We start from the raw sequence: 15391 nt of genomic DNA, 5'->3' as shown, positions 1-15391 counted from the left end.
TTGATTTAAGACAAACTGGAGTTACTGTCACAGACTGCTAAGAATTTTGTTGTGTTCCCTTTACTATTGCAGTTGTCATTGCTTATTGAGTAATTAAGTTATCCAGTTATTGATTTGTTGATTTGTACTTTTTTGCTTCAAATCTGCTTGGTCCAACATGGGATTGCAGTGGGGCTGACACCTATTGTGGTAGCATTGGCTGAAAGGTACAAACCAATCCCTAACAGTATGCTAATCCATCACTGGGCATGGTCAGCCATAACTGGCCACTTTACAGTCACCAGAACCCTTGATTCTTCTTACTTTTTTCAAGAATATGCAGTGTGAAGCACAATTTTTTGGATTAATGGCTACTTTCATTTATTTAGGTTCATTTACTTATTTTTTACAGGGAGAAAGACTTGGAAGCCAAATGCATTATTTACATGGATGGGAACAAGACATCCATAACCAATATAAAGGTGAAGATTACAATTTTGTATATTATGATCTGTAAATGTAACTTGTCCCAGATTTTCCAAATGTAACACTAAAATGTTTTATCAGATACCAAGTACAGCGTGTTCTTTTATAGTCATGTGCTTATGAATTTAAAATAGTTATTGAGTGTAGTCTCTGAAAAATGTTTGCGTAATGCTTTGCTGTTACAACAGATCCCAGAAGGCATGTCAGGTGACAGCGCAAGGGAGCGTACCAAGACTTTCACCTATGACTTCTCCTATGACTCTACTGACTGCAAGCACTCTTCTTACGTGTCTCAGGAAAAGGTGATGCATATGCAAGGGTGCAATGGAAGCCCTTCTAATTTTTGTTTTCCTCTGTCCTTTCTCCACATACATTTCAGTCCACAGTTATGTTTTGGGATGTGTATTCAGCCTGTAAGTTTATAAAGCTTTTGATTTTTGGGTAGAGAGACTTAAAGAGAAGAAGGAAAGTCTTCTTCCTCCTCTTCATCTTTTCCCACTTCTATGTGAGGTCGATGCACCCGAACAACCTTCTACAAACTGCCATTTTTGTGTGTTATTAATTACACATTTAAATAGTTTGTCTTTTTCTATTATTGTGACTTATTTGAAGTTCCACATTTTATAAGTAATTTATGCGGAAATCTAGGTAATTCCAAATGAGTCACAGATTATTTTTTTCTTGCAAGCTTACCTGTGCCTGAAAAGCTAGCAGTTTTTAGCAAGCCAATTCAAAGATTAAAAAAGGACTGAACACCCAATGCAGTGTGATGTTACCTCCTTATAAATTTTAACTGGTGTCATTTACTTGAGAATTAGGATTTAATGAGAAGTGAGTGAGGTATCTCTTTTATTTACCATTTTTATTTAAAATGTTTTCTTATTATTCCAGGTTTTTAATGACCTTGGCACTGATGTCCTTAAATCTGCTTTTGAAGGTTACAATGCCTGTGTTTTTGCCTATGGCCAGACAGGATCTGGCAAGTCATACACGATGATGGGAAACCCGGTAAGCGAACGCAGACCTATCCTCTCTGTCTCTCACTTTATCTGTCTTTTGCCTGCTCTCTCTGCCAAGTTTATATTTTTTTTTTATTTTCATGTACTCGGTAAACCCAGAAAGAGACAGAAGTGAACTTTGATATACTTTTGGTATATTGAACATGGTGCTTCTCAGTCTTATCGATTTTACATGTACTGCAGGATTAATTTATGTAGGGTTGTTCATCCTATGCTGTCATGTTGGTTTGGTTAATCTGCCATTTTCTTATTGTTTGTTGCTCCACCTATACAGCATTGATTGTAAAGAATAAAAGCGGGTAATACCAGCACACCAAAAGCCTTGTGGTGTCACCTCGCAGTAGAACGGAGCTGAATTCAAAGCAGAAACTCCCGTATCAGTAGATTGAGGCAGTGCATACTGGCTAACAATTTTTAGAATTACACAATATTGATGTTGTTCCTTGCCTATAAATCATATTAGTATGCACTTCTTGTAGCCCCTGTCTTTGATGCAGCATTAATTACATTGAAAAATGATTTTGCTTTTTGAACCATTTGGCCTGCTGATCACATACATCACCTTTAAATTTTCATATCATGTACAGTTTTATTGCAATCTGCACATTTTTATTTCCTCTCATAAATATACACATACAGCACAACAACAATTGGAACATCTTTGGTTGTCTAAAAATAGTAGCACTGCTACTTGGAATATAGCTCCGATGTACCAAGTGCTGTTTCATGCTAAAGAGTCTTATTACAATAAAGGTAATACAATGCCAATTTATTTATATAGCACATTTAAAACAACATAGGAATGCTGTGGCCAAAGTGCTTTACAATAATAGAATAAAAGAAAAAACAAACAACATAAATAGAAATAAAAATATATGAACATAAATACAAATAAAATAAATAATAAATAGAAGTGATGTTATATAATCACAGTGAGGAAACCATCAGTATTACTGAAGGTCACAGAATGCAAGTGAATAGAAATGAGTCTTTAATCTTGTTTTAAACAGTTCAATTGTAGACGAATCCTTTATATGATGAGGTAAAGAGTTCCACAGGCGAGGAGCAGCAGCTGCAAAAGCCCTGTCCCCCTTAGTTTTACACTTGGTACCTGGGACAACAAGAGACAACTGACCAGAAGATCTAAGCACTCTGGATGGCTGGTGTAAAACACGCAATTCGGATAATTAGGCAGGAGCAAGCCCATGTAAAGATTTAAAAACTAGCAACAAGACTTTAAAATCAATTTGAAAACTGACAGGCAGCCAGTGTAAACAAGCTAAAATAGGAGAAACAGAGTCATACTTTCTTGCCCCAACCAGAAAGCGAGCGTTAGCATTCTGGACCAACTGTAACCTGTGTATCAGGGGTTTGCTAATCCCAGAATATAGCGAGTTGCAGTAATCAAGGCGAGAAAAATTAAAAGCATGAGTAGCTTTCTCAAGATCCCTAGAAGATGAAAGGCTTGATCTTACCTAATAGACGAAGCTGGAAAAAGCAACTGTTGACTACAGAATTTACTTGTTTCTCAAAAGAGAGGTTACTGTCAAAGATTACACCAAGATTGCTGACTTGAGGTTTGCAAAAAACGAAGAAAGAGCCGAGAAGTCCAAGACCAATTTGGGCTTTAGCTGATGGACCCACTATAAGCACCTCCATTTTATTTTGATTCAGATCAAGAAAATTATTAGCCATCCAAGATCTAAGTTCAGAAAGACAGTTGTGTAGTTGATTTATTGCAGAGTTACAGACAGGAATATAAACCTGTGTGTCATTAGCATAGCAGTGAAAAGAAATGTTAAATTTCCTAAAAATAGCTCCAATAGGATCAAGGTATATAGAGAATAAAATAGGACCCAAAATGAATCCCTGAGGAACACAATATTTAAGAGGAGCAGTAGACAAAAAAGAGGAATTTAAAGTCACTGAAAAGTGTCTATCAGTTAGATATGATCTGAACCAGTTAAGAGCAGCCCCTTTAAGCCCAACAGGATCTTCAAGCCGCAACAGCAATATCTAATGGTCAATAGTGTCAAAGGCAGCGGAGGAGAAGGACTGCCGCATCACCTGAGTCCGTAATAATAGAAATGTCATTGAATACTTTCAGGAGGGCCGTTTCAACACCATGAAAATGCCTAAAGCCAGATTGGTAGATCTCAAATAAATTATTGGAGTTAAGGTGATCGACCAATTGATTATAAATAATTCTTTCTAGAATTTTATCCAGAAATGGCAGTTGGGAAATTGGGCGAAAATTGGCTAAAACTCCAGGATCTAATTCTGCCTTTTTTAGACAGGGACGGACCGCAGCATGTTTAAAAAATGAGGGCACAACCCCCGCACTTATAGAATCATTGATAATGGCTAGTAAAGATGGGCCCAAAACATTAAAGGCTTCCACTAAGAGGCGTGGTGGTACTATATCGAGAGGGCTGGGAGCTGGTTTAAGGGTGTCAATAGTTCTTTTTAACTGTGAAAGTGAGACTAGATCAAAGGATTCTAAGACAACGCCCTGTTTAACAGTAGGAAGTTCATAGCAAGTTTGAACAATGCCACAGTGGATAGTGTCAATTTTGCTGACAAAGAATGATAGAAACTGCTCACATGAATGAACAGTGCTATTTAATCCCATCACAGAATGAGGGTGAATGGCCGCATTCATTGAATTAAATAAGACCCTAGGATTCTTAGAATGATGGGATACTAAATCAGCAAAGAAATCAATGTAATGAAATTGATAAAAAGGAAGGTGAAGGATTTCAATATTTGAGACAGATATTTTCATGAGTAACTGATGCCAAGATTAATCCACATTTAAGACTTGTCATCAGTGACAAGCAGTTCAAAGACCTACTAGTGAGGCCAGAGGAAATCACATAGAAGGTATTTAAGGACGTTGTTGAGAATTCTCTTGGCAAATACAAAGCACCAAACTATGTCCAGCTGGTTGACAACATGCTTCAAGCCTGCAAAACAATGAAGTGCAACAAGCTGGTAAAGATTTATTTTCTGCACTCATGTTTTGACTTCATCCCTGCTACTCTTAGTGTAGTCAGTGACAAACATAATACATTTTTTTTCACCAGGACACTGCAACAATGGAAAAATAGTATTACACCAAGAGGAATTCATCAATGCTGATTAAATATTGTTCAATGCTGAAATGAGAAGCATTAGATACTGAGTGTAAACATCAGTATCAAAACATTTATAGTGTAGTTAAACTAATAAACACTCTACATTTCTAAGTTAATTTCAAATTTCTCCAAATTCCTACATGATATAGTCATTCTGAAATTGTATTTGTGTTCAGCTCTAAGCTGTCTATCATAATCACAAAAATATTTGAAGCACTTTTGGGGGAAAAAAAGTGATTTTTCACTGTTATCTTTTTAATGTTAGTCCATTTGAAAGATTATTTACACAGTCTGGCCTGACAAATGAGGATGTTTGTGTCATATGTGATCCCCATGTGGTTTTCCTCCAGTCCTTATTTAACAGTTTTGAAAGTCTGCTAAATTATTTCTCTCTTACTTATTGCTGTTTAGGAATGGACAAATTGTAAATGCATATGGTAGTCTGCTGGGCTACCACCTTTGCCTTCCATGTCCTAAGGCTGACTACTTGAAAATTTTTGACAAAATGTGATCAACAAGCTTTTGAATATTTTAGGTAATTTTTCAGCTGTATTAAGCCCTGTAAGATGAAAAGAGTTACCTACTGCATCAGTATACATTTTTGGTTCTAGCACTGCATCAGCATTTGATAGATATTGCAGGCTGACTAGTACAGTAACAGTCTATTGTTATTGTGCTCTCTCACTTTTTTCAACAATAAAATTAGCTTTGCCTGAAAACAAAGGATCTCTTTTATATGTGGTTTCTGGATGCTCTCTGCATACAGCATGGTACATTCTCTGATTTAGTTGTGATGCTGTCCTTGCTAATTTGTATAATATCCACCGCATTTAATCCACTAAAAAAAGGTCTTCCAGTGTTTGAAAAGTTATCTTTTTTTAATTTTGTTATATTTCTGCTTGTAATTATGATTCCCTTCACTTGTATGTGGTATTAAAACAGCAGTGTCATGGTTCTCTTTGTGCTTTCCTCCTTTATTTATTTTTTAATCTATGAGAAAGTATATGAATTATTATTTTATTTATATTGCAGTACATGATGGGAGGATACGATTAACTTTTGGCATTTTTGTCCTCACTGCCCCAGTTGCTTTACAGCTAACACTATTTTTTCCTATTGCTTTCTTTATTAACTTGCTGCACAATTTTGGTATATTTCTCACTAGTGTTTGTTTGTGCGTGCGCATGTGTGATGACCCAGTATCCAAAAGTGGTGAAGGAAGGGTGACAATAATATTCTTGTGTATTGGGTGATGAAGGTGTTGGAGCTTTTCAAAAAATACATATTTATCCTCTAAGTCTCTCACACTTCATATAGTAATACTTAAAATCTTATCTAATTCCAGGGAGATTCTGGTCTCATACCACGTATATGTGAAGGGCTCTTCAGCAGGATTTCTGGAATGTCAAGACGGGATGAGGCATCTTTTCGTACAGAAGTCAGGTGCAGTATATGGAACTTTGCTCTGATCTTTTTATTTCATCATCTTTAATCTTTAGCTAGAGGAAAATCACCAACTGAAGCAGGCGATACAGAACCTTTACTTTCTACAGCAACATGCCAGGGTGCTAGACTACCCTGCACCTTGATTGAGTTATGGTTCTGTCTCGAGTGTTGATGACATTATTGTAAAGTTATGAGGCAGACAATAAACAAATGAGTAATGTGAGGTTTGTCATCAAAGTTTAAGATAAGGAGTGTACTTTCTGATGGGTTTTCAATTTTAATATTTACAGCTATCTGGAAATCTACAATGAACGAGTGAGGGACTTGCTGAGAAGAAAATCAAGTAAAACGTATAATTTACGAGTACGTGAGCATCCAAAGGATGGGCCTTATGTGGAGGGTAAGATGCACTGAAGATTGCAAAAGTCATGTTTTTTGTATTTGGTAACGATGAAAGTCATGAATCTTAGCTGGTCATGGTTGTTCTGCAAGTGTTCTGCACTGGCGCTAAATGTGAACAACTTTTGTAAATTTAACCCCAAATAATTTAACTGTTGCCCATCAGGTAAACTGTAATATAAACTCTAAACAAAAATACTTATGTTTGTGAAACTAGCACACAGCAAAACAAAAGCCTGGATCTACAGAAATTATAGAATTAAGCATTACGGTACCAGGATTCTTATCTTTTTAACCATTAATGGTTTACTTGATACATGGAGGGCACTACAGTCGCACAGGAATAGGCAGTAGATTTTAATCTTTGTCTTTTTCTTTGTTATTTTTATACATTCTGCCCTGTTTGCATGAGTTTTTCCTTAGCAATCCAGTTTTCGTTGCACATCTCAAAGAAGTGCAGGTTAGGGAGACTGATGATTCTAAACTGACCTTGTGATGGAATGGTGCCCCATCAAGGCTTTTGCTATTGGGATGGTCTCTGGACAGTTATTAACTTAATACAGGTTTGAGAATTTTATGATGTGTTGTTTATAACATTAATTAATATAGATCAGAACCAATTGGCATCCACCTTTTTTTTCTGAATCAAATGTGATGTTTAACTCCATCTGTCTCTTTTTAATCCCTTAGCCCCTAAAGGATTTGTGGCATTAATGTGTCTATATTACATGCCCAAAAATAAATGGCTATTGTCCTGCTTATGTAGAAAGAGCTGCAAATAGCTGAAAAGTGCAGCTCTTTAAATTTTTAAAAGAAAATATTTATACTGTATAATTAAATATTCTTTATTTACATCAACATCAACTGACTAAAACTCAAAAAATTGTCACTTTAGGGATTTATGTCAAAAAAACTGAACGAAACACAAATAAAAACAAGGTTCACTTTGCTTATAATATAGTAGGGTGTTTTAACATGGAAAAGAAGATGTGCCTTTGTAAAAGTTAGAATTTAAAACCCACTGTTTAATGTTTACAGGGAAAGTTTTGATCTGTCCTCCTACAGTATATGTATTTATTTATCATTTTTATTGATTTAATGTCTGCTTTGTGTTTTGTGATTTTTTTAAGTTTTTAAAAAAAAAAAATTAATATTAAAAAGTGTATTGCCCAGTGTTCTGAGGTCTTTTACTCCAGATTATATTTTGTTGTTCTTTTTTACGTTTTGTACAATACATATTTAGCAATTCATTCATACCAATATAAAAGTCTGATTGTAGAGGTCTAAGAAGCAATCTTTACACTTTTAAGAGTCTTTTTTTTCACACCTATAATATATACATTATGGTTGAATATCTTTGATTTAATTTTTTTTTTTATTTGATTTGTTATATTTGATTTATAATGTTAATTAATTCAAGACAACCTCTTGTCAAAGTGTAATTTCATTGAATTTAGTGGAGTTCAACTGTGTTTCAATTTCACTTCTGTTTCCTTTGAGTTGCATACAATTTTAATTCCAATTTCATGTTCAGGAATAGAATTGCAATTAGCCATGCATTTTCTTTTCCGTTAATGAATTGCCCTAGCATTGCTGTGGAAGCTATCATAAGAACAATTGTGACTGTATTAACAATTTCCAAGGTATTTCACAAGAAATGCCACAAACCAAGAATAGCATAGAAAAAATGCCTGGCTGAGAACAATTTATTTTTACCTGCAAAGCTCTGCAAAGGTCATCTAATGGATGATGCAGGTATGTGATGGAAAGCCTTGTGTTATAAAGAGACCAAAATGGAACACTTTGGCATGAATGCTAAGTGTTGTTTATGTTGCCAGTCAGACACCGCTCACCAGTCATGGAAACTGACAGTCTACTCAGGGTTTAAAAGGTGAAATGAGCGCAGTATTGAAAAATACTTGATGAATACCTGTACCCTTCTGCCAAAAAACAGTTTCTGGGGATGATGTTTATATTTAAAAAGGACAACAATCAAGAGCACAATGCTGAAGTAACAACTAGAATAAAGAAAACACATATCTTTGAGTGGCCCTTGTAGGCCGTGGCCTTAATCCTATGGAACATACAGTATGTGGCACGATCTCACAATTACTTGTCTGTCACTGTTCTCAAGCTAACGCGATGAAATTATAGGGAATTCTGAAAGGATTGTTTGGAAAATATTTCTCTGTCATAATATACAAAATCAACATTAAGCTTTCTCATTCCTGTTATAGTGGTCCAACAAAGTAGTGCTCTGTAGGGATGAATATTTAAAAATGAGGACAATAGGTTTTTTTTTTTTTATAATTTTATCCTTAACAGTTTTTGTTTGTTGTGATTAATAGTGTGCAAGTTTCAAATAAAATATTTTGATTAATGCATTACAAATCCTGGTTATGTGAAGAAGCTGTAAAGATTGAGTCTCTTTTCAAGAAACAGTGCAGTATAGCGTTGTAAAGATGTGTTTGTGACTGCATTGCAAGGTTACACATTCTGCAGCCTTGAGAAATTTACCCAAGAGCTGATAAAAGATGTTCTGCAAGAGGAGTAAAACAGTTAACATGCTGTACTTTTTGTCAGCTCTTCCTACTGTTCCCTTTCATAAATGCAAGGTTATAGTAGCTTCTGGTGTTAGAGAAGTGAGGCTGGTTGTATTGTACTGTTTATTTAATTCAAGCTATAGATGCAATGAAGCCTAAGCCTTAAAATCCAACAAACCTTAAAATACATAGGATGATCAAAGTTATTTGTAACTGGACACCCATCTAAGCTGAAGATTATGCTCGAATTATCTTCAAGAATTAACAGTTAAGTATTCTAGGTAAAGCCAAGAGGCATCTTCATGGATGTATTAGTAACTTGGACATATTTTTAAATAGGCAGTTTTGCCTTGTTGTGTACAGTGTTTGTAGCATACAAACCACCCATGACACAAGTGAATAAAACTGTGTTGGCCATCCCAAAGAGCTGAATGACCGGTTGAAGGTGCTATAGGAGAAATTGAGATGTCTTCTTTTACCTGTAGATTTATCCAAGCATTTGGTGCAGAACTACGGTGATGTTGAGGAACTCATGGAAGCTGGGAATATTAACCGAACAACAGCCAGCACTGGCATGAATGATGTGAGCAGCAGGTCACATGCAATTTTCACCATCAACTTCACACAGGCAAGTGGGCCAAGATTGATGTAAAAGAAGAGTGTGTCTGGAGTCTTTATCTGCAACATGTATTTGTTACATGAAGTAAACCATAAGCTTCTTACAGAAGGATGAATTATCTGAGCAACTTCTATTTACTCTGCTCATTCATGTCAGAATATAGCAATTGTACAAACAAATGTGATTGTCAACTGAGCATACTGACAATGTTGAGAGTTTCACACACATTTCAAAGCACATCAGTGTTAATATTATTGTACGGCAAGATCTAATCACATGATAAACCTGATGTGTGTTGAAATGTATGCTGTATTCAGTGTGTGCTAGATATAGTGCTATGTATTGCTCACCTCATATTTAATTTCACTTGGTATAATCAACCCCACAGCACAAAACTTGCCCTGAGTTTTTTATAGTAGGGCCTGTCCAGTGCTGAAAGACGGATAGTACAGTTTGAGATAGATAGCTTAAACAATGCAAATGTTCTTTATATTAGCTTACATTTAAGAGAAGTTTCTCTTTGTCAAGAATAAGTAAAGGCTATGCTATGACCAGTGGAGAACACCACAAAATGCATTTTCCTTTCAGGAGGCCCTTTACTTTATGTTAAATTCTCAATTAAAGGCATACTCCATCAACAATTATTTTTTTTTTTGATATGTTACTTATTCCATGTGATTTATAGTTAGTATCACATCAGATTTTTTAGTCTTGTATTTTCATGCAGAACAGATATCAATATCTTGGATAGAATGTGTGCCTATGGAGACCAGTACAGTATAACAACAAACAATATCAAAAATGTCTTGTTACTCATGTCACATAATACACATTTTAAGACATCCAGTCATGTGTGCACAGTGTGTACAATGTGTGCATTTTTTGCCACAACATTGTTACATAAATACCCCTGGGAAATGAAAGAGGTCCATGCACAGTAGGTTTGCTCACATGGAATCAAACTCTTAAATTGAAGTCTCATCTCTCCCCCAATTCATTTGTCAAGAGCCCTGTCTGTTTATTATTGTGAATACTGAGGGTAAAAAAGAATAACCAACCAAGGAAAACCAACATAGAATGCTGTACAAACAATACAGGGCAACGCCATTTGGCAGACTGCCACAGAATACTGTAAGTATACTATACCTAGTGGCGAAATTCGCAACTAAGTCTTGATTGTGTTCCAGGTACAGATTCCAGTTATTTTTGGGCACCCATTCATAAGTTACTATCTCCGTTCTCCATGAAAACACGAGATTAAAATTTTATTCTCTGCATTCAGTGTAACATATCCAAAACATAATTTTTGGGTGGAGTATTTATTTAATTGTTTGTTTCTTGTGGGAAACAACTAAGTGTATTATTTACTTACTCTTCACATAGATTTGGTCATCCTTGTACATTTGAATTATATTAATGATTACTCACAAGGCCCATGTATTACCCAGTCAACTTACGTTACTGATTTTGTTATCTTTTACTTGAAATGCGATAACGGTATTCCCACAAGATGGCACTAAATATCCAATAGATTGATGAGCAGGGGGTTCATCGCTGCACTGAATTTCAGAAGGCATGCACACATGTACAGACTTGTCCAATATGATTTGAATGCTTCTGTTTCTTGTTGTATGTCTACCTCTTGCAACCTAATGTAGTAATGCAGGTGCCACTTCAAATTCTCTTTAAGTCATATTGCTTGACTGTCACTGCAGGCCAAGTTTGACGCTGAAATGCCATGTGAGACGGTCAGCAAGATTCACTTGGTGGACTTAGCCGGGAGTGAGAGAGCTGATGCCACTGGTGCCACTGGAGTGAGACTGAAAGAAGGAGGGAACATTAACAAATCTCTTGTCACTCTGGGAAATGTTATCTCTGCCTTAGGTATTCACTTTTTTTCCCTCACGCTTTATTGAGGGATAGCTCTGTCTTTTTAGTGAGGTCACTTACTACTCTCTTGCTGTCTGTGGTCTTTGTCAAAGAGTTCAGAGCTATTCTGAATACCTGCACTTCCACTTCTGTTGACCTGAGTCCATATACTCACACTGCACTCATTCTTTGCTTGCTTATTGCCTTCAGTTTACTGGTGTGTTTTGCAGTCGTGTTCATTGTTTTGATTGCATCTTACACAAGAGTTCTGCATTTCTTCTGAGGTATTGTATGGCCAACTGTTGTAGAAGTCTCTGTGTACAATAAAGCTAAATTTACTGATTCTAGTTTTCCACAGACTTTGTCAGCTTAGAATGTTTTTGTTTCATTTATCATCAAGTGCTGAGCTGCATGCAGAGTAAACCGAAAGGGAAGCATAAGAAGGTCATATAGAATCAAGAATGGCTTCTGATTTAGAGATTCAGTTCCATGAAGACTGATTGAAGTAGTTCACATTGCTTTATTTTTTTTTGTCTATATTATAGCCGATTTATCTCAGGATTCTGCCATCTCCAATTCAAAGAAAAAGCAAGTGTTCGTGCCTTACAGGGACTCTGTTTTAACCTGGCTTTTAAAAGACAGTCTTGGTGGGAATTCTAAAACCATTATGGTTGCCAGTAAGTACAGTCTTGTGTGTGTCAGCTTTAAATAGTGCCTTCGTTAAACTGTTAAACCACAAGGTTACTTGATATTTCACCATGTTTGCCTCACTGTGTGACTAAGAACAAGATGCTTGCTTGTGCTATGTTGTAAAAAAAATATGTAAGTAATTGTAATGCATTCTGATTTTTTAAGTTATCTTGGATACAGTCAGGTCTATATTTCTTTAAGACATACATGGGGGAAAAAAAGTTGCTAATCTTTTCATATATGTATTAGGTTATTTTTAAATAAGAATTATACCGATTAGAATATCTGTCCTTTGCCATTTGGCAGTCAATTTAGATTCTTTCCTGTGGTGGGGGGGGGTTTGGGGTGGGTGGTATTGGTTATAAAGTTTTATTTATTATGAACATGTTCTTCTTAAGTTTGCATGTGCTGGGTTTATGTCCAAATGTCTGTTAATGGCGTTCTTGTCTGATAGCCAATATTCAGCCAGCACTCTGGCACTTTTAGTACTGGCCTTAAATCTTACTTGTACATTGTCCCAGTTAAATGTATGTCCTGTTGATTTAGTATGCGTATAGATCAGTGATTACGAGTCCTTCCTTCTGACTGTGTTGCGATGTTCATGTATATGTGTTGCGATTCTTTTTGATGTTTGTCCTATATATGCCGCTGGGCAAGAGCTGCATGGAATGTTATAAACTGTGTTTTGTGTTTCTGCTGTTGATTTCTTGTTTTTAGCATTAAAGAGGACAGTGCGCAGATTGTTTGCGGTTTTGTGAGCTATTCTGATTCCTGACTTGGCCAGGATGCGTGCTGCACCTTCAGACACCCTGTGATGATAAGGAATCTTGGCTATCAAATGAGAACGCCACTAACAGACATTTGGACATAAACCCAGCATATGCAAACTTAAGAAGAACATATAGATAATAAATAAAACTTTACAACAAATACCCCCTCCCCCTCCTGAACACACTGACTTAGCTCCCCGCCCCCATATATATGTTTTATATATATATATATATATATGATATATATATGTTATGTATATATATATATAGTATATAAGACACTTGTCTTCCTCATACACATATAAATTAAGATAGAGAAGTTTTAGGTAGGAGACCAATTCCCAATAGACTGCAGCTGGTTAACTTGTGTGGCATTATGGTATCAAGAGGTTGAGAGAAGTGTTGGTACTTTATAAGTATACATGGAAAAACTCCTAATACTCCAGACACCAAAATGTAGAAGAACTAGTGAGTACCAGCCCCCACTTTAATTCCTAAATATACCACAAGCAAAGTTTTAAAAGGTATTCCCTGACAGGAGGTTATTGAATGTAGTGGGAAGAAGTGAGTTTGGGACAAAGCTCACTAGAAGGAAGAAAGTTAAGTCAAATTATTAGTGAGAGTGAGAGGGAAGAGTTTTTCTTGGAAAGCAGGGAAAGTGACAGAACCAGTCCACCTGATTGAAAGACCATAAGATATGTATAGACAGACCTAGTGGGGATGTAGACTTTGCTTTTGCCTTTATTATCAGATAATTTGTCTTCTACATATAACCACATCCCCTCTTTATTTCAGTGAAAATTTTTATGTTGATGTGCTTTGAAGATGTTTGGTGATTTATTCTGGCCTTGCAAGATTTCTGTTAGTGGTTTCCTTCCTGGTTTTCTGTACCATGAATAAAAGGAATTAAAAAGTTGCACCAATTATTTTCATATTCTTTGTGTGTATGTGTAGTTTGCACACACTCCCTGTCTGTTATTTCTTTCTCTTGTTATTGTGCCTTTTTTTGCACAATACCATAAATATGTGTTTGTATACATTTAATTGACCATGCGTATATGTGCACTGGATTGGCGAGAGACTGATGTCCTGTCTGGAGCTGGCTCCTGCCTTGAACTTCATGTTGCTGAGATAGACTGTGGCCTTCTGTGCCCTTGAAGGATTAAGTGTATTTGATAATGTTAGAATATACTATATAAAATTAATAAGAAATGTGTATGGTATTTAAATAGTTGGACAAAATGACTATGGTTTTGCATTAATTAATTTTATTTATTTATTGTGATAGTTAATGTAGACATTCTAGAATTTTTTCATGTCTCATTTAGTATGATTAAGTCACTCTTTTTTCTTCTTTATATTTTCAATGATAGCTATTTCACCTGCAGATGTTAACTATGGAGAAACTTTGAGCACACTTCGCTATGCAAACAGAGCCAAAAACATCATCAACAAGCCTACCATTAACGAAGATTCCAATGTCAAACTCATCCGTGAACTGAGGGCTGAAATAGCTCGACTGAAAGCTCTACTGGCTCAGGGGAACCAGGTGTGTTCTTCTAGGAAGTGTACTGACAGCCTTAGTTCAATGAACAGATTAAAGTGCAACATAGTGTAGGAAGATGATTTTGGCTTACTGATCTCCAATTTAGTTTTTCACACTCTATATATCATAATCTGTTTTCAAAGTTTAAGCACTTATTCACCTAGACTCAGCAAGATGTTAGAGAATGATATCAGGCTTCATTGTTAGAGCTCATTATGCTCTTGAGAAAAAAATAAAGCCACAGTAAACATGTTGTTGTTAATAATACTGAGCAGTCATGCATTTCCACATTCACAGAGGTTAACAGATACAGATGTGCCTCAAAGACATTGCCTAACAATTATTTCTGTACTTGTTTAGGCCCGTAATGTGATTGAAAACAACATGAGTTTGACACATTCGTTATCAAGAAAATGAAAAGATCCCTTCAGAGCTTAAAATGAAAGTATATGAGTAACTAATTTTAAAGTTAGCAAGGATAGGAGTTAAATCAACCACATTTTTATGCTGTAGTTAGCAAGTAAGGTACATTATTTTTTTAAGTTGTCCAAAGCTGTTCTGGAAGATTGAAGTGCTTTTTTTTTTTTTTTTTTATTCCCAACTCCTTCTGGGAGGAGGAGGACGAGGAGGTTGGGAGCATGCGCTGATTACAGCGTGTTGCTGCACCCACCACATGGCCGTGCAATGGGTGCCACCTCAGCACCACACTGAACAGTGTGAAGTTTGGAAAGCAGAAAATATCAGATGTTAAATAATTGTTTCCAAATAACAAGATCAATGTGAATGCCTTCTACATGTTTTCAGTTCCTCGTTGCCCCCTCTGGTAATGGTGAAAATCTATGATTAAATAAATTAAGATTAGAGTGATATTTTTTAAAAGAAGTACAG

The 15391-nt window shown here is 35.9% G+C and overlaps 1 protein-coding gene across 1 annotated transcript in view; it reads left to right on the top strand.

Annotated features, from left to right (window-relative positions):
* The window catches only part of LOC114666294 (kinesin-like protein KIF16B), a 248908-nt gene that overhangs the window by 25218 nt on the left and 208299 nt on the right, over positions 1-15391 (top strand). Inside the window, exons 2-10 of the mRNA XM_028821120.2 lie at positions 392-461; positions 654-767; positions 1357-1473; positions 5967-6064; positions 6358-6467; positions 9495-9637; positions 11344-11512; positions 12043-12174; positions 14331-14506. Of these exons, the coding sequence (XP_028676953.1) occupies positions 392-461; positions 654-767; positions 1357-1473; positions 5967-6064; positions 6358-6467; positions 9495-9637; positions 11344-11512; positions 12043-12174; positions 14331-14506 (1129 nt within the window). The remainder of the gene's footprint in view (positions 1-391; positions 462-653; positions 768-1356; positions 1474-5966; positions 6065-6357; positions 6468-9494; positions 9638-11343; positions 11513-12042; positions 12175-14330; positions 14507-15391) is intronic.

Source organism: Erpetoichthys calabaricus, chromosome 15 (genome assembly GCF_900747795.2).
Source record: "Erpetoichthys calabaricus chromosome 15, fErpCal1.3, whole genome shotgun sequence".
NCBI lineage: Eukaryota > Metazoa > Chordata > Cladistia > Polypteriformes > Polypteridae > Erpetoichthys > Erpetoichthys calabaricus.
The sequence above is the reverse complement of the archived record's forward strand: the minus strand, read 5'-3'. Positions and strand labels throughout refer to the sequence as shown.